Genomic DNA, 20346 nt, shown 5'->3' on the forward strand with positions numbered 1-20346 from the left:
TCAGTGATCATTATTAAAACATTAAAGAGAGACACTGTAGGCCCGGTGGATTTAGCATACAGCGCTCAGCGAGTCACCACCATCTGACTCATTGATTCATTTAGATCACGGACGTAACAGAGCAGCTAAGCTACTATGCCATCCACAGAACACTAAAGCAAACACAGAATATACTGTAGACTTTGTCTGCTCACTGAAAAGTACTGAGTGTTTCAACAGGTGAAGAGCAGCATTGCAGTTACACAATACATCACCTATAGGCTACAGTACATTAGAACATTATACAAGTTTTTATGTAAGTGATTTTGATGTATAATTACTTTTACAGTTAACAGGTCTAGAGCTTCTCATGTTCACATTGCAATGGTCTGTCTAGCATATTCAAGTGTTTCAAAAGATTTAGAGGCAATGAGCAGCCTGTTCCTTCTTTTGTTCTCAAGCTAAGCCCCCACAGTGAACAGTATTTCCAGAAACAAGTGCATGATTGAAGTTTATGAATGATCACACTGCTCTGTGCTTATTGAGTGCTGGTACAATTACCAACGATGACTAAGAATGGAAGTCAGTGACTAACCATGTTTATGGAGATCTATAGATGGTGTAACAGCTGGCTCAAAAAGGTAGAAAAGAAAATAATACAATCATGAATAACTTAATTTTGACAAGAAGCTGAAGTAAAAGCTAGCACCACACTCAAAAGTTCACAGCAGGTCGGCTGAACATGCAATTATGTGAACTGTGCCCAGACATAAAATACAGCATGTTTGAATAACAAAGGTTTCTGTAAAAATGAATGATTCATGAATGAATATTTCTCTGGATGTCAATGGTGAAGGCTTCCAATAGACATTCCCCCAAAAAACATCTTACTCGTAGTTCTGAACTCAGAGGGCTTTTCTCAAAGAATCATGAGGTCGAACAATCCACAATAACTTTAGCAGGCACTTCTGTCCAAAGCGACGTACATCAGAGAGTAAGAACAACACAAAGAAGGATCGAGAGAGGTGGAAACAACGTCAGTAAGAGCAAACCAACAGCTTCAAGTCACATCAGACACAGGTGCTAACAGGAAGTGCACAGATTTCATTTATTTTCTTAAATATATATATCATCATCCTCATCAGCGACAGCTTGTCATGAAGCTTCTAATCAGCCTCAACATCATCATCAGACGCAGCATCAATATAATCAAGTGCGTAGGTGTTTTTTTATATTTTATTTTAATTCTTTACACTAAATGTAATATTTATATTTGCGCACAGGCACACACATTTTGAGTTGTTAACAGTCAGCCGACTATTGTATTACGATTGGAAGTCAATTATGTACCTTCATCATAAAAGGTTACAGGCATCGGAAACTTGAACCCTCCGTGGTTTTGATGGCAAAACCAAATGAAAGTGCAACGTCTTCACTAAGGTCACAATGTGCTAAAACTGCTGTCAAACAGTTGCAGTTACGGCTGATTCTTTTCTCCTGGGACTTATACAGGGGTCTGCCAGATGAGAGAAAAGGAAGCACTGAAAGGTCTACTATGTGCTACAGACGTCAGACGTTATGACGATCAGACATTATGTGCCAAAAACAGAGTAATGTGTTGTTAAGAGGTTTTTATCCTTTGGGGAAAATATTGTATAGAATACATTTTTTATGATTTTTTCACAAAGGAACATAAAAGTGGCAGCCTCAAAGAGCCATCAGTGGCCCTCTGGGACTTCTAAATGGTACCTCAAAGCCCAGGGAGTTTTCAATCCATTCAATTAAAATAATTAAACATGTTTTGTCGGACTTTCCCATTTCTGGGCTTGGAAACAAATAGATTGAGATTCCACAGCGTACGGGGTTTGTAAACTCATCTCTTCCTCCATTTGTTGTGATATTGTGTCTCATGGCATATACTTCAAGGAAATAGTGATTCAAGGTAAAATGTCTCTGCAAGTAAGGATGATTTTGCTCACTTTGTTATTAGCACTAAGGCAAAGTCAATGTAAAAGCAAGTAACACAAAGTAATATAACAACATAATGCAATGTGAAAGTGCACTACTTTGGGGGGGGGGGGGGGGGGGGGCTCTATACAGGAACTTGACTATTTCAAGATAGAGTAGAGAGGACAAAATTGCTGATTGAAATCATTGTGATACACTCCTGTGAAAGTTTAAGTAATCCACAACTCAGAAGAGGTTTTCCTTTAAAATAGTCTGCTTCTGTCAACCATGGTCAATAAACAAGCTAAAGTGTACCAGTTTATCAGTAAGACATCTGTTAGCATCAGATCAGGAGGAACATGATATAATGCTTCAATTACGACACTATCCCCTTCTCTGTCTGTGTAGACAGAGCACCACATACATCACTGAGCTGCTCCGATGCTTCAAGTCTGCAGCAAAGGTAGCTGACTGAAAGTGTTTTTCACCCCAGAATTTACAGGCCTTAACACCCATCAACCTGTCACACAACGTCCAGTGTGTTTTTCTTCATTCAAGGTAAGATATCTAACAGGAAAAAGTGAAACTTCTGAGAAATAATAATACAATATAATATAATGTGTTTTAAATAAGAAGCTTATACTGAGGTTTTTGGTTATGTAAATAATTACTCAGTACGCATTTGATTTCTTTGGACTTTCCTGTTTGCATATTTTAAGGATACTGTAACTGTTTCTTCAAAGACAGATAAAACAAGGGTTGTGAAATCTAAGCTCACATAATATTTAAATGTAGTAAGGGTACTATGGTTTTTGTCCCTAATTTTAACAACAGAGCTTTCCTATTATTTTGCTGGGTGTTGCTCAGTTTCATTTTCTGCCTATTAACAACTGATGGCGGTCTCTGTTTTTCTTTTCTCTTTAACTAATTAAGATTCACAATCCATAGCGTTTCAAAACACAATGAGGCTCCAATAAAAGAAAAATATTGAATCTTCATTACCAGTGTACCCTTTTTCCCTCAACAATCAAAATAAATCTGCATTAAGTAAGTAAGCTGCCACGTCTTCCTGCATCAAGTCCTCTTCAGCGTGCTCTCTCTACAGTCAGGTGCGGTTTCTTGTTCTTTCCCCAACATCAGCAGACACACGGAGATAAGCATGCTCATGCCGGGAAATAGAACGTACAGAGAAAGATAGAGAAAAGGACAAACAGAAATTATAAAGAAAACGTGAGGCTATAATGTGATGAGTTGAAATGATAGAGGAGACGAGAAAAGTGTTTATGAAATTCACTTACATACTGTAAACACGGCTTTGTTTCATGGAGATCACCGTCTGGATTTGCAGAAGTGACAGATAAAGAAATGGGAAAATTCATTGTACGTCGCTATCTATAAAATGGATTTGGTGAATACTGAGCTGGCAGGATATAAGCTTACCTTCAGCCTTTTACTGCTCAAATCCTTTTACATTTACAAGGTCAGATTTTACCCACTAGCTAAAAGGAAATCTGCCTTACTTCTGTTTCCACAGAAAATAAAATTGCACATGCTCCACAGGTAATGTAAACTAGAACATCCACCTCAAGAGGACTGTTTCAAGTCAAGGCAGGATTTAAACAAAAAAAAAACTGTAGATATCCAAGATGGCAGATGAAGCAACAGAGCCTGAGATTTAAGACCAATTTGGAAGTTGGAAGTCAGAAGAGGACACCAAACCATGACCTCCTTATCACGGACGCTCTTAGAAGCAAAACGGACGTAGAGCTGCGTTTTATGTCCATGCGGCTGACCAAGCAGTACATCAAAGTACACCAAAACCAGACAAATCTCAGTGTTCAATGTCCTGGACATGACCACAAAGCAAAACATTGTACGAGTCAAGAAATTTTTACGTCTTGAATTTTTTTTTTTTTGTTATTTTAGACTCTGGGTTTCTCCAGGAGGAATATGAAGAGGTCACAGTTTAACTCGCAAATGCAAACTGCGGTGACACAGACTTTGTGTTTCTGTGACTGTGTGAAAGTACTGTACAAACCATTCCAAATCCATGAGATTTTTAATGATGGTTTAAAATATTGCATTCGAGCCACCACCGTTTGCATTATTTAGAACTAGCATCTCCAAAGTCACCTATAGACCCTTCTAGTTGAAGTAAACAATGTGATGTTTTTTGGGGGGGCGAGCTTAGCTGGATGCAAAACAATCCTCCACACACGTTAGCCAGCGCTAGTTAGCAAGTTGCTTTTGGCTCGCGTCCGACATTGGTGGAAGAAAATATGAGACTGAATATATCAAGTCACTTACTCTTCGGAACTGAGAGTGTTAATAAGTTAACACCGACGAACGGGAGCTGACTGTCTGCCTAGTACGCTCTCACTCAAAACCGAGTGTGTATAGTAATATAAAGGCAAACTGAGGGTATGTAAGTCCTTATGAATATAAGTATGTTGTGAACGTTCATGTAAAGGACTTTAAACACAACGATTAACTTGTACATTTTTTTGTCTTACAGTCCAAAGTCAGACAGCATGTGCAAGTCTTGGGTCATTGTTAATAGAGCAAACAAGTACATGTTAACGATGAACTGTGTTTGCATGGCTGGGCATGTAGAGAACCTAAAGGATACATAACTGATATCTGTGTGACTTATGGTGTCCATGTAATGAAACAGCAGAATGTTTAACAACCGTTAGCCACACTTGTTATGTCATCTATGTAATGAGGTTAGCAGCATGTTACGTGTTGTTGACCAGTAGTGGCGGCTGGTTTACGGCAGTATCGCCAGTTAAATCAACAACGCCACCAGTTAGGCTCCGCCCCACAAAATAAGTCATCACTTTGTAAAAACACAAAAAAAGTATTTTAATGAAGGTATTTTTTCCTGAGAGAAATACTATTGATACATACATTGGAACATGACAAACAGCTGTCCTGTTTTCATCATCAATGTGAGCTACATCACTCTGCACTTGCAGCTGATTGGTTTTTGGAGTTTGGCATCTGATGTTGGCATGCAGTCAGTTCCCTCTAATCGCTGTGGAAATAAATTAAAATGTGTCGGATTATTTCCAACAGACTCTATATTAAATTGTTAGGCGAAAAGTCAAATAGACATTTTGTTTCCTCATCGGTGCCTTTGAAGCTCTATTTGTTAAGTCTCCCTTTTCATCCACAACTGTTTCACACAAGTAACAAACCCCTACCATGGTTCAGTACATTTAAAATAAAAATTTAAGATTTATTTAAAAAAAAAAATTCCTTTGCTCTTGAAGCAAATGGGAAAAATCAGACATATATATATATTTTTTAAAAGGGTATTATTTAACATCTAAGCGTCTTTAAGTTGGCCTACAAATGTCTGAATTTGTTTTTGGTCAGAGGCACAATCCAAAATTCAATCCACTCAGCTGATTGAAGTAAAACTGGCTTGCACTGTGCAAGAGGTGGCTGCCAAGTTTAAGCTTTCTTGACCTAATTAAGTGGCTTGATTTTTATATTTAATGGACCATATTCCCACGGTTGTTGTGACGTCAGGCTCAGGATGGAAAGGTTATATGGAATATGGTCTGTTCTGTTTCTGCTGTCTGCTGGATGACTCCGTTTTCTGCTTGGTCCAACAGTTTCGGGTGATGGACGCCTCTTTGTTCCTCATTGCTTATTGGAGGTGACATTGCACATTGCTAATCAGGGTTCTATGATGATATTTTAGTCGTGATGTGCTGTCTAATTTTCATTCAGGTAATTTCAACTTGGTTATGCTATTGCAGTCATTTGTATTATTCGTTTAAAGATTTGTACACCCTACTCCAGTCCTTAAAATCTCCTCCTTTAAAGTATTACAGCTTATTATTCCGCTTATTTGATGGATGTTTTTTTAATGGACTTACGACTAAAAGGCTTGTTTAAGATCTTTGCCCAACACGATGAAGCTTGATATCTTATTTCAAATCTTGAGCAGAAATTAATCAGGAAGAGATAATGATTAACAAGTGAGAGTCTGATTACATTTCAGCTTGGTTGTAGCCCTGCATTAATCATGATAATTTCTCTCACCCTGCCTGAGATCTCAAGTGAGTGTGCCTTATTTTGCCACGATACCATCAGGTTGTCATCAAAATGATATCTGGAGCCCAGCTTCCTGTATGAAATCCAAATGAAAGCAGTTCATTTTGTAGCTCGGGCTTTTGATGAGCCTTTGAACCCACCGCCAGCCAGTTTACCTTTATTTATGCACTGTCAAATCTGCTTAGGATATCTGACTATGCAAACATCAGGTGACTCCCTTAGAAATAAAATCACATCCTGTGTGTTTTCAGTGAAAAAATACTGAATTTAGAATGTTTTATTTGAAACAATAAGTTAGTAAATTAAACTTACTACTTACTTTTGATTAATAAAAACATATTTCAAAGCTTCAAGTTGAAGCAAGAACTACTTTAATGTATGATCCATAGTAAGATGATTGAAGCTACACATCTTCCTATAGCTTCCTATCTGTAAACCTCAACCGCAGGCCTGTTTGTGTATCACACACACACACACACACACATACACACACACACACACACACACACACACACTTCTGCTATGCTATTCTTCCCTTGCAGGATCAGAGGTTTTGTCGCTGTAGGTGTCGGTGATGAATCACACAGGCAAATTACAGCATTTCAAACGGCTCTTAAATTACTTCCCTTCCAGTTGGGTGGTGCGCTGATAACCGATAACAGGGAGCTTTGGAGGACTCATCTTTCCTTCTGTTTGTCTGCCTTAAGGTATGGCCCTGTATATGAGTAGGCTGTGCTTGTCTTTTGACTAACTTAAAGCACACACTGTGAGGCCAAGAAGCCAGCGACACACGCACAGACGAGCATACAATTGTTAAAAAAACGATAATAGAAAAGTCTACAAAAAAGGAACAGTTTTTATAGTTTTTAGTTTTCTGTATCTTACAATTCATTTCACAAACCCTAAATAACCAGCAAAATCTTATTCCTTAAGTCCTTATACAGGGCATCACAATCACCTACCTACAAGCAAACTGCTGCAGAATGCAATCATTGGGTTTGCATACAAATTCTACTATGTTATTTTCATTACAGTTGCATCACAGACAGCTGGTGTGAGGAGATAAAATGGCCATGCAAGCTGAACACACTGACCCCTAAGGCGACACATGCAGCAGACATTTGCTGGGAAATGAACGAACAATGTTTATTTTTATCATTCAGGCTTTGTGATTCTCACATTATTGAAGAAGTTGGCTAAACGATCACGGCCTTAGCTTTTAATACGATTTGCCCGCATCGTGTTCCTGCCTGGTTTCCTTTAGTCCCTCAACCTGAATGTTACAGGTTAATTTTTATTTTGTTTGATCCACAGGAGATGTTGATAGGAGACAGTGGGAGCTTGACATGCAGCAAAGGGCTGAGGTTGGATTTAAACCTTTGGCCGCTGCATGCAGACTATAGCCTCTGTACATTATGACCAGGCTGTCCGTTGCCTCTTAACCAAGTCATTTGTAATGTCCAGTCATAAAAGCAAAAAATAAATTTCAATAATCAAAATGGTTAATTATATTTCAGCCTACATGAAAAAAAAGCTAATAGATTTTACAAATATACTTTAAAAATACTGTCATTCGCTCTCTCTGGTCCCTCAAGTCCTTTGCATTGACCCCAGGAATTTCAAAATAAAAGCTGCTACTGCAACAGTCTTGTATAAACATATACAACTTTTTTTCATGTTAATATGGATCAAGTCAGTGCAGGGTGGGTGGGGGTGCACAACAGTTTCAAAATCTGGTTGATGTTACACTGCAGGTCTTCAAAAGCATGGGTTTCCCTTTCCCCCCCCTTACATCTTAAGGTTGTCCATCTGTGCTCTCTGCTGCAGTGGTTTTAAATGATGTGGGTGTACGCTATTAGCTTGCTCAAGTCTCATACTAGGCTCTACTGTAGTACATTAGAGGCAGCTGGCTGCAGGCCCAGTGTCTTGTCAAGAGTGCAGCATTGCCTCTCAAGCCTTTAGGTGTGTGTGTGTTTGTCAGGGTTTGGGTTCCAATCACTTTGAATGGTGTGTTTGCTGATGCATGTGCCAGATGTCTTGAGGGGAGAGGGGAAGAGATTGATGGTGAGCGCTGATGTCGCACGCTCTGATATGAGTCGCCTCATCAACCTCAAATTCATTGCCTGCTTCTGGCCTCCAACACCATCCGTCACTGCCGCCACCAGGTTCCTCAAAGGTTGCACTCTGCATTTTACTGCTAATATTCAAGTGGGTAACAAAAAAACAAAAAAAATCTTGGTAGCACACAACAAAAGAGAAGGACAACAATGAACATCACAATACGGAAACATTATTCACACAGATTCCGCTCCCTGGGGGCTCCGTTGACTCCCATCATAACTCCTCTCAGAGGCCTAATTCATGCGATAGATGTTTGGCATTCAGCAGCTGTTCAGTGCTTTTTCTCTCACATCATCCATATTGGTTTATAGATTCAAATATTGCTCTTAATACCACATGCTTCAAGAAGGAAGTGTTAACCCATCACAGATTATTCATGGAGGGATGGTGTTCATTCACAGCAACGAACAGAGAGACATTATCTCTGAAAGCACTGCTGAAGGATTTGGCAGAGCTGGGAGGATGGAAGCAGAGAATATCATGAGACTATTGGAGTTGGAATCACTTTGAGGACTTTTTCTTTTGTGTGCTTTGTTTGTTTTCTGTTGTGTTCATCACAGTATACAGTGTTTCTGAACCAGTAAAATAATGTTTGTTATCGGAGGGGAGATGTGCAGTAGCTTAATTGGTGTTCTCTCTTTAACTTCTGCATTATGAGGAACATGTGCAATTTGGGTAATGTGCGATTTATGTTGTTTTTGGTTGTCATTGGTATGTATGTCTTTGTTTACATGCTGATTATTCTTATTTTTTTCATCTATGAATAGAACTGTGGAGGCAGCTGTATGTATGCAGCATCTAAATCCAAGACAAATTTCCTCACCAGGACAACAAAGCCCTGCCGTATCGTATCATAGCATTGGTCCCTAAAAATAAATGGTAAATGGACTTGAGCTTGAGCTTGTATAGCGCTTTGCTGGTCTTCTTTTACACAGCAGGTGACACCTAACCATTCACACATTGAGAGCAGAGGCTGCTACTGTATATAAAGTGACCATCAGAAGTAACTAATCCCATTCATACACATGCATATGCTGCTGATGAAGCAGTGGCGGCAACTTGGGGTTCTTGCCCAAGGAAAAATCCGACATGTGGCTGCAGGAGCTGGGGATCGAACAGCCAACCTTTTGGTTAAGAGACAACGGGCCCCAGCAGCTCCATATACAAAGTTCTCATTTTTTATGAGAAAAAACTGTCACACAACCTTTTTTAGCATGCATTACAGGAAATTATTACTGTATAAAAAAAACCGACACAGGACTCACACTGGCTGCTGTCTCCCCTTACCACAGGTAAAATAGGTCAATGTGAAAACTGCATAGACAAAAGATACACAATCAAGACACTGACATGTTTTTGCTGTCAAAGCTCCTTGTTAATTAAGTCCTCATCTACATTACACATTCTGTTTTCCCACTTGAGCATTCAGATATGTTTCTGATGCCACCTTGATTTATTATTGCATTGAAAACAGGCTTTTCAATATGAATGCCATTAATAGCAAAACACTTGATACAACAATAAATGTTGTATCATTCAAATATGTTGATGTAAAATCTGCAGTATGACAGTGAATAGACCATGCAGACATAGGTGTGATTTACTGCTCAATTACATTTCAAAAGGTCAGCTTGGGTTGCCATATTGTCATCTCTCAGTGTGCGAGAAATTTGAAGGCCTTTTAAGGCGACTAATGAGATACTCATTTTTAATTCTGTCTCTTTGTTCTACCACACTACTTTCCCGATGTCAACACAGCTGCTAAACTGCAAAAACCCCCGAACAAACCCCCAGTGCAACACAGAAGCAGCATCACCAAGCAGAGCAGATGTTGTCGTGTCGCACCGCCTGACATGAACAAACATTTGACTCATCCAAAGAGTGCGAGAGAGTGATTGAGCCCTGGTATTAAACACGACTCAATCCGCCACAAAAAAAAAAAAAACAACACCTTCTTTTCCTGTATCTGAACCTGACAAATAGGCTGGATGAATTCATGTGAAAGATAATCCTCATAATCTCTGTAATCCACAAATTAAATCTGGATTAATTTTACACCACTAAACCAATCGTCTTGTAACCCCAGGCACAAAAAGTACGACATGCAGGAATTAGATGGTGGATAATATTTCTTGCAGGAAATTCTAACTTTTAAAAGCACACTTGAAAAAAAAAAAATGAAACCCCCTAGATGAAACAGTAGATTATAGTGTGGGCGACAGGGTCCTGCACGCATCATCAAGTCCCAGCTATGCATTGTTTTGTAGGCACCTTATGGTGCAATTACTTGTCCTTCCCTCCCCTGACAAAGTGGCGTAGGCGGAAAAAGCTTCTGTTAATCATGAGCTCTATTTTATCACTTCCAGGTAGCGACCCTGTGTTGCGCGAGGGAGCTGCATTAGCACACTTGGCGAAAGATTCTCAGCCGGCATTAGCATAATTATGGACCACATGTCTGCAAAAACTATGGACTTTGTAATTCCCTGTCTTCCCTCGTTTTAAGCTTTTCAGTTTTTCTCTTTGGGAAGTTTATTTAATGGAACAAAACGCCATATGCATGCAGCCATGGCCCTTTTTTTTTTTTTTTTTTTTTTTTTACATTTTCACAGCGAATCACCAATGACAGCATGTCTTTACCTCATTGTATGAATTTATACATTACAGTAAGAGGTGATGTGTTGGTCTGCAAGGCTGTGTGTAAGAGAGAGAGTGAACAACTGAAAGAGAATTGGCACTATTACTGTGAGGTGTGTGTGTGTGTGTGTGTTCTGCAGTGTGTGTACTCCATTAAATGCAAGCACGGTGTACCAGTGTTAATCTATGTGAGTGGCCAAGCAGGCGGCAGAGTGTGAGTCAGTGCGGGGGTGCGACATGGAGTGAGGGTAAGGGGCCAACTAATGCTGAGTGGCAGTTGATAATGCCAGACCGTTATAACAGAGCATCTGCCCTCCGGCTCCGTGCTTACCTCTTCGAGCCTGGCTCTGCCATCAAGCATTTCAACAAAGACTCACACACAGCCCATACACACGGAGTGACACCACCGCCATGCAAACGCGGCCACATTCTGCAGCAAACAGTCCCTCGCATGAAATCTAATCAAACAAGAGGTTGTGTGGTGCCTCGAGCAATCGCAACAAATTACAACTTCGCTTGACGCGTGCATATCTGGTCTGCGAATACAAAAACACATATTTGTGCACCCTCACAAAGTCACGCAAAACTGAAACAAAAATCTCCACGATAGTGTTCAGAGTGTGTGAGCATGTTTTTTTTTTTTCAGCCAGAGTCATTCATATAATACTGTATCACTGCTGCTGCTGCGTCACTGAGCTCTGTAGGATTTTGAGTGGTTAAATAAGCTAAAACTCCCTTTTACAATGAGACATCAAAGACTTTACATTATATTTTTGGTACATCTGCACGTTATAACAAACTGATCAGACAAGACCTATGAAAATCAAATCTTACATCCACTTCAGTGGAGCGTGACATTTTCGTCAAACCGCACAATATTCCCCTGACAAAGCCGTCCTCATGTGACTCTGACGTCTGCAGTAAATGTCCAATTAACCTGAGAACATCGCTGATTATATGGAATCCCTGCCTGCGGTTACCTGAATGTACAGTGCAATTATTAATACAACTTCTAGCACACACAGACACACGCACAAAGACAACATCAGTAAATATGAGGAAATAAAAGCCTCGATGCAGAGAGAGAGACTACTCTGTATTAGGACTGACAGCTGGATTTAATGGCAATCAAGGGCAGAGAGGAAGTTTGGCATTGACAGGTGATGTGTATGGAAATGAGGCTTGACTTTAATATTGTAAATCAAACTTGTTTCTACGTTATCCAGCACATAAATGACAGTAATGGTGTGCACAACAAGAAAGCTGAATGACAGGGGGGGGGGGAAATCCCTGTATATTTATCTGCCCTTGAACCATGATGCACAAAATGCTCTTTTACAGCAGACCTTGGGAGCGACTGGTTGACAGGGAAAGTAAAAAGTTGCTTTTTATCTTTAATAAAAAAAAAAGAGCTGAAGAAAGGAACAGAGGTGCATTCACATGAGTGGGTCATGTAATCAAAGCATCTCTTTGCAGCGGGGAGTTGTTTACCTCTGCAAGCCTTTGATTCTTATCCTCCTTCAGGCAGGACTCCTGAGGTTTAAAACCTGCAGGCGGAATTATGTCGATTTCGCACCGCTACTTTTCGGCAAAAACTGGACTTTTCTCCCCGCTTTATATTGATAATGATCAGCATTAGATTCCGAGGGGATAAAGCTGATAATTACAAACCGTTTTCTCCTAGAAGTAGCGTGTTATATTTAGATGCACACGATTTGTGGGTATATGACAAGAGAATAAATAACACGTTGAAGTAATACATTACTGTCGCATGAGTCATGTCTCAATGAAGACAAATAAAGCTAATACAGAATTCATCATGAGTTCTTGTTGGTTCATGTTAATAAGTAATGCATAATGTATTACCCATCAATGACTATTAACTCACAGTTACACAGTTACTTCATTAACTGTTGTTTAAAATGGGACTTTTAGCTTAAAGCTAACAAGGCATCAGATGGTAACATTCATGTTGACCGCTCTCTTTACAAATTCAAATGAATAAAGTTCTTAAACACATATTGTCTAAGTAAGCAGCAATTCAATATGAAGGCCATTTCAGACCCAAACCAGTAACCAAACGTAAACTTTCTCATGTTGCCCAATGATCACCTTCTAATGGTAGCCAGTTACCTTTAGATTTATTTAGCAGCAACACTCACTTCTTCTCACTTCATTTTTTACTGCTCAAAATGGCCGTCCGTTGTCCTCTGATTTACCAACTGGCACTTCAGCTGTCACATCTCAATGTAACTGTTGAATAATGCAGCCAACAGTAGATGTTTATATTTTTACTGGAATCCATGAATAGGTTGTGTTTTGCTATGAAAGACGCTGAGAAAATGCACTAATCAGAAATGTGCCCTTCTAAGTGCTTTACTGTATACTGACTAATTTGGTGGCATATAAATGAATGTACGTATGTCGAAACTGAGTTAATACTCATTGATTAATGAACCTTTAAGCGTTTACTAATTACATAAACTCAAAGGGACTTGATCATTTCTTAAGAGTAAGCAATGGGAATTCATGATACATCCGGCATTAATTCAAGCGTTAAATCATCACACGTTGCTGAAGCATGCATTTTGCAGCCTCATCATGAACAGTATAGGGTTATCCACTTGTGTCTCTGTGATGTGGGGGGGGAGAACAGTGATGAGAGGCCATGTCAAGAGCACAATGTGCCGGATGGAGAGCAGAGAAGAAATAATGTGAGACAGCGGGTGGAAAATTGTGCAATCCCTGGAAATTGAGCAGAAATTGAGCAGCAAGGCACGGCTGCTCTCTTGGCCCCGAGAGCCGTGCAGCCACAGATGATCAGGGCCACCTCAGACAAAAGCCTAACAAGGAGGCAGCAGGAGAAACCGGCCTCTGGAGTGCACGTCTGAGGCTGCAAATGCAACTCATTGATTCTGTGCAGAGCGTCACTTAATGACCCTAATTGATAGACTTTGAATGTGGTCACTCTATTCTTTTTTCCCCCCTTAATCGGACACAAACCAGAGTAGAGGAAGGAAGCAACCAGGAGGGAAGAAGCAGCAACACACTAACCTTTAATGTACAAGCAGGAAAAATGGCTGTGTACCAGCTCTATCTCTACAATTTTCTCCTTTCATTGAGGAAAAGTACTATTTCATTCATGCCATTTCCGTTCATTCATCAGCTGGGGCCAGCCTAGACTCACAGTGCCATCTCCACACCAACATTCTTATCAATGGACGTGACGTCAGCACTGCCTGCAGCTGGGGGAGGAGGGGGGAGAGGGTCACGTGGTTCAGTGAGGGTATATACAATAAAGTTGCGCTGACCGTGGGGCTGAAAACATTCACTCAATTGTACATTAGCACCAGTGCTGCTGCCATACAAACACGCGAGGCAACTAAATAAAGAGAGCCGTCAGTGTGTGTTTGTCTTTCTCCATGTTGGTCACAGGCTGAAGAGAGACACAGAGGGAAAGAGAGAGAGAGACAGGGGGAAACTGAAATTCTCTCAGGTGATCCAGCATTCATGAAATAATCTTGGCTTTACCCGCGTCCAGAGTTTCATCACTTCCCCGCCCCCCTGTGGGACTCCAGGTAAGTGGAACGAAATCTCATTTTAATCCTTCACAAATCATAATCAGATAAAGACAGATTGTATTACAGATTCACGTCAGTACTTTTATATTAGGAATGTTATTGATATAAAATAAGTTCTTCTTGTTTTAAGGCATGTTGAGAGTAGAGGAATTTGTTCCCAAATCAAATCCATGTCAGAGGAATGTAGGCTTTTTGTTCTCTCGGAGACTGTTGATATTTGTTAAGTAGTGCACTGCGACTGTTGCGTTTGTGAAAGTAAAATCAAATAAAATGTGTAACTTAAGCTTTCAATGTAATATTTTTCCAACTAGATTCGAGTAACTTTTATGCTGCTGAAATAGCCCAAATTAAGAAATAATTAAATGTGTTAACAAACCACGTTTTTTTAAATTTTATTTGTGAAATAATAACAAGCCCATTATATTAATAATAATAATCGTTTTCGCAGAATTACGGGAATTTGTTATTTCACATCTATCTAAGGGAGAAATAAATCTGTCATTACAATGTGGAGAAAATTATGACTCACAAATGTTTCTGCGCCAGTTGCTGAAAATTCAGTTGAAATTTCTCAAACGCCAATGTAACAAAATTCGTGTGGATTTTTTTTTTTTTTTTTTTTTTTTGTAGTTTTAAAGCCACAGCACTGATGTGACCAGTCAGTTTTCAATTATTGAATTTTAATTCAATAAAACTAAATCCACTAGGCCGGTAGCCTTACTGAATGGATTATTTTTTTCGTTTTCCCTGCTTGCTGTACCTGTTAATGAAAATGGAAATAATCAAATAAAAAAGTACTGCACACTGAGCTCAGCTGTCCAAATTTGAGCTTGCCTGCATTCCGCCGCTGTCACGAGAGGGGAACATGCCTACATCTCAGAGGGATAACACCGCGTTTTCATCCACTGGCTGCACCCCTCCTGTTCCTTTATCCCTTCGGGCTTTATCCCTTAAACATAACACCCAGCTCATTTACAATTTGGATGGACCACTCAGGGACCGTAGGGTTAAATAACTCATCCGTGGCCACCAGCCTTACGCATGACTTCCCCGCGCGTGCCGCCTTTGTATCAGTGTCCTGCACGCCTCGCATTGACGCATGGCATGCCAAAATCACAGCTTGTACAGAGACAGACATCTGATCAATTTGTAGCTTCTTTTTTCTTACTATTTTTGAGAAATAGACGTTTTGCGCAAAATATGACAAGCGCTTGCGTTCTGGTAGGGTTGGCTTTGAGGAATAGGTAAGATTTTTTTTTTTTTTATATCGGAAATTCAGACGGAACATTCAATTCTTTTACGTGTGTTTCTTTGCTGTATTAGTTTTGTAGGCTAAACATATAGAAAAGACCAAGCGTTTATTAATGTATTCGTGCGGTGGTAGACGCGCGACTAAAGCCAAAAGATGGCTTTTGTTTAGATCCAAAGCGCAATTTCTGCATGCAAATGATTGCCCCCTTTCTACACAGTCACGTCCATTTAAATAACCTCAAGAATCCTGACTGGTTTATACGGTCAGATCCCTCCTCACTTTGTTTACAAGGTTTCCTGAAAAATGGGAGAAAAATGCTCTAAAGGGGGAATATTTTGAACCAGATGTGATTGTTCATTAGAGACATCCAGAAAATATATTTCAAACGCCAGGAATGCGAAAAGGGACTGCAACTTTCTCTGTTGCCTTTCCCGTGGCTTGTTAAACTGCATCTGACTGCCTTTGTTCTCAAACGTTCATTCAATTGAAAACTGCGCACAGCTTAAAGTACATTTGTGTGGTGGCCTCACGGTGGAAAAATGATTTCTCATTCTTTTTATGGATTCTTTTTTCCCCTTTTTTCTTAACGTTAAATTCAGCAGTATTTTATACATCAATATAAAGAGGCCTTATTATACTATAACTGTCCATCATTTAAATAATCCAGATGTTCAGATATTGCCGTTGACTTTGGATTAATTATGATTTAAGAGGAAAAGAAACTGCATCCAATGACATTTGTAATCATTTCTTATATGTCTTTTTGTCCCTCTCCCCCTGCTGTCTCCTTTTTTTTTTCTCAGGTGCTTAACCTCCCTCCTGCCGGTTCTGCATGGTCATGACCTGTCATCACGTCCCTTCCACAGCCCACCTTATCCTATTGGCCCTGCTCACTGTCACTCTGCAGCTGGCTGGCACCGCCCCTGTGTGGGTTGAGGGAGGGGAGGGAGGGGTGGAGGGGCGCACCCAGACAGACCCTAAAGAGGATAACCTCACCCCCTTCCTCTTGCACCCGCCTCAGAGTCTCCTCAGCCCCGACAACAACACGTCAGAAGACCGGGGCCTGGGTCAAGACAACCCGTCGGAGAGAGTGAGCGACCCTGTGCAGGTGCTTGCCGTTCTTTTGGAGGCATTGGACCACACGGGAGAGGGTGAAATCAGAGACTGGGGAGGGGATCAGAGTCAGGACCTGCCCCCCGATCAAGACTCGGAGGGTGGTGAGATAAGGAGAACCGGGGAGACGGAGGGAGACAGAGGGGAGGAGGAGGAGGAGGAGGAGGAGAAGAGGGTGGGGCGAGTGGCAGATAAGGCTATTGAACAGCTAATTGTAGGCCATCTGACAGCTGCTCAGGGTGATGACTTAAAAGAAAGGGATGAGGAGGATAAGAACTCAAGGTCAGAGGAGGATCAAAGGTGGTCCGTGGAGGAAGTAGGATCTGATAATGCAAGTGAGGAGGAAGAGAAAGATGAGGGGCAGGAGGAGGGAAATGATTTAGAGAGTTTTTTGAACAAAGCCAGGTCAAGTTCCACCTCCCAGGGAGATGATCTTGCTCTGCAGCGAAAAATACGAGGCTACTTCCAGAACATTGACTTGGGTCTCCAAGACAATGAGATCCTGCCTCCACTGAAGGGCTACAAGGCTTACAACACTCAGCTGGCACGAGCCGGGAAGAAGCTGCACTGGCAGGACAACCAGGCGAGCAACAGACCCGCCAAGGGGGGGAACTTCATGGACGACTTCGAGGACGAAGGCGAGGAGCTGGAGGAAGAGGTGGAGGAAGAAGAGGAAAGCCTCTCCCACATGGAAGAGGAGGCGAGGGCACGTGCAGAGAAACAGGAGGTGCTCCGGCAGCAGGAGGAGGCGGAAAGAGCCAGAGAGGAGGAGCAGAGGCTGGCGGACATCGCCTCCGACATGCTGCTGCAGTACATGGGGAGGAAGCAGCAGTCCTACATGAAGCCGCGGCAGAAAAGCAGCATGGGCGCTGCTGGCAACACAGCCGAGGACAAGCGCTCAGAGGAGGTCAGCCAAGACGACGACGACATGGACCAGCAAATGATCGACCGGCTTATCGAGATCAGCAGCAAACTCCACCTGCCTGCTGACGACGTCATCGAGATTATTAGTGACGTGGAGGAGAAGAAGAAGAAAAGGAAAGAGTTGCAACAGCAGCCGATCAACAGCAACCCCGTGGCTCCGCGCTTCAGGCCCCTGGTACCTCCTCCTTTGGCTGCTCCTCCCCTCTACCACTACACAGCCTCAAAAAACCCCAAAAAGAACCCTTACAGGTACAACAAGTCCAACAAGAAATGGCACAAGGACAAAGTCAAGTCGTACAAGCAGGACTATTGGTACAAGCCTCAGAAGCAGCTTGACTACTGGTACAAACCCCAGAAACAGTTTTTAGCTTTCCCCTCCTATCCGTACTACCAGAAGCCATATCGAGCATACTATCCTGTTTATTTCCCATATCCCAAAGGTCAGTATTATGGCAAAAACTCCCCTTCCAGAGAACAGCCATTCGGCCCCCAGGAACTTGACCTCCAGCCGCCAAGGCGCAGGCACAGGGGCGGGGGTAAGAACCGCGGTCAGGGCTGGAGACAGCAGCCACCGCCACGCTTGCCTCTCACACCTTATATCTCTAACTATATCCTTCCTCACCCACGGACCTACCAACCCCTACCTCCGCCCAAACCAATAACCCCACCCAGGAGAGGCAGGCGACCCCCTTACTACTATCCACAAGCGACACCACGAGATGACTATGAGGAAGACGGGCTGGTGCCTCAGCTGGACAGTGAGGAGGAACTGGAAAACTTTATTGAGAGGATCTACATGAAACGCAGAATGTATTGAGACATTTTTGGACATTTGTCAGATCTGAGGGACTAATGGGGGTGGGATAGATGTACGGTATTTGGAGAACAGCTAATATGAAGGTGAAAAAAAAGACTGTGTTTGGAGCCTGATGGAAATTTAAGGGTCAAGAAGTCAAAAGTGAGATTTCTATTGTTTCAAATCACTGTATTTTTTTTATTGATTTCTTCTATCAGGGAGGGGATGAAGGCGCCCAGTCTAAGCTCCCTGTAACCATGTTCAGCCTCTTGCTCTTGCTCAGTTTACATTTTAAAACAGAACATACCATGGTGTATGTCTGCCTCCATTCAGGTCAATCTCTGATGCATTTTTCAGAGTTTTCTAGAGGACACATGCACAACACATACACACAAAGAACACCCACATGCATCCACACACCTATACACACTTACATTATTGTCACATTCTCAAGCAGATGAGTCCATTGCAAGAGAACCATGTTTACAACATCACTTTGTATCTTTTGTGTTTTTTTGTTCCGTGTGACATAATGCAAAACTAAAGTAGGTCCATGATTTCTTAGCTGCACAAATATGAAAGAAGGTATCCAATGTTAACAGTATATTTTTGTTGTATACGATGTGTGTAGTTGCCTTCTTTTCCTGGATTGGATACATTTTTAAACAGATGCAACTTTCAAAGGTGCCAAATTCACACATTTCAGTTACAAGATTTAGACTTTTGCCTTACAAGCACCTTGGTTCTATAAGGGAAACATCATATTGCATATTATTATCATCACAACAGGTCCCGTTGTAGAAACCCTGTGGACTCCAAAAGCACAAAGTTAACACTAAACACTTCCAACCTGGTGGACGAAGGGTTTTTAATCATTCTGGGATCCAGAAAATATTGTTTCAACAATGGCAGAGTCACCACAATCGTAAAGAAACTGTACTCCTCGACCTTGTAGGAGTCTTTTTTCATTGTCTAATTTCCATCTTCACTCACATATTTTTGTTCTGTCGTCATCATTTTCTGTCTCTGATCATATCTCTATATCTTTACTTTCTTTGCAAAAGAAAATACTTGAAATTACACTACATTGTTCTGCAGCCTTTTTCAAACAGATTTCAGACAAGAGGCTACAAACATTTTGTTCATTATCAGGAGAAAATTCATTGAAAAGTTTCAGGCCGGGGAGTCAGGGATTGTGCTTAAACCGTTAAATGCACGTCTTTCTACTTGCATCTTAAAAAAAGAACAAAAAAAAAGAACAAAAAAAAGAGAAAAAATAAAACAGTATGGGGAATTCAAGATGGTTGTTTTCTCTGAATAAACTGTGAACATAAAAAAAATAAATCTCAAAGGAAGAGGGCCACTGTGTCCGCAGTGAAGCCATCTGTCTTGTAAAAGGAGAGTGTTGTTGTTGATGTCACCTTTAGCATTGTAACATGTACAGTGTGAAATAAATATGCCCGTGCAATGTGTAAATAACAGCATGATGATTACTAGTTTTGCTATATGATAAAAAATAAAAGCAATTATTTTATTAAAGTTCAGTTTTTTAATGGCTTTTTGGCGAATGCTATGTTGTACTTGGAAAGCAGAAAATAGAAGAGGAACACCTGATTATTGAGTACCCGAGTAATACACACAAAAACACAATCTGCTGAAGCTAAGAGACAGCACAACTTATGTCAGTTACATTAATACAGGGACCAAAAAAACTAAAGAAACGGTGTAACATCTCTGCAGACAATCAAAAATGATGAAGAGAAAAAGAGCAAAAAACAGGAGTGATAGAAGGAGTAATTGCCAAAGAACAGAAAAATTCAGAAGAAAGGAGGGAAATTGTAACTGCAGTGATTGATGAGTCACATGATTGCTGGATGAGTCATCCATCTGTACACTTTACTGCGCAGGACCACACACTCTCACACACACAC

At 41.0% G+C, this 20346-nt stretch overlaps 1 protein-coding gene across 2 annotated transcripts; it reads left to right on the top strand.

Moving 5' to 3' along the window:
* Nucleotides 1-14076: 14076 nt before the first annotated feature.
* Nucleotides 14077-19954, top strand: si:dkey-175g6.2 (uncharacterized). Of its 2 annotated transcripts, none has more exons than XM_061054900.1 (2): nucleotides 14077-14327; nucleotides 16386-19954. In XM_061054900.1, exon 2 carries the CDS (start codon nucleotides 16415-16417, stop codon nucleotides 18434-18436), a length of 2022 nt encoding a protein of 673 aa, XP_060910883.1. In that variant the 5' UTR covers nucleotides 14077-14327; nucleotides 16386-16414; the 3' UTR covers nucleotides 18437-19954. The 2 variants fall into 2 exon arrangements, with proteins under 2 accessions (XP_060910883.1, XP_060910884.1); XM_061054901.1 differs by lacking the exon at nucleotides 14077-14327 and adding an exon at nucleotides 15177-15574.
* Nucleotides 19955-20346: the final 392 nt, after the last annotated feature.

This window comes from Labrus mixtus, chromosome 14, assembly GCF_963584025.1.
Source record: "Labrus mixtus chromosome 14, fLabMix1.1, whole genome shotgun sequence".
Lineage (NCBI taxonomy): Eukaryota > Metazoa > Chordata > Actinopteri > Labriformes > Labridae > Labrus > Labrus mixtus.

Bases quoted from the DNA above. Each gene is read 5' to 3' on its own strand.
- si:dkey-175g6.2 (XM_061054900.1), top strand. From the start codon at position 16,415: ATGGTCATGACCTGTCATCACGTCCCTTCCACAGCCCACCTTATCCTA.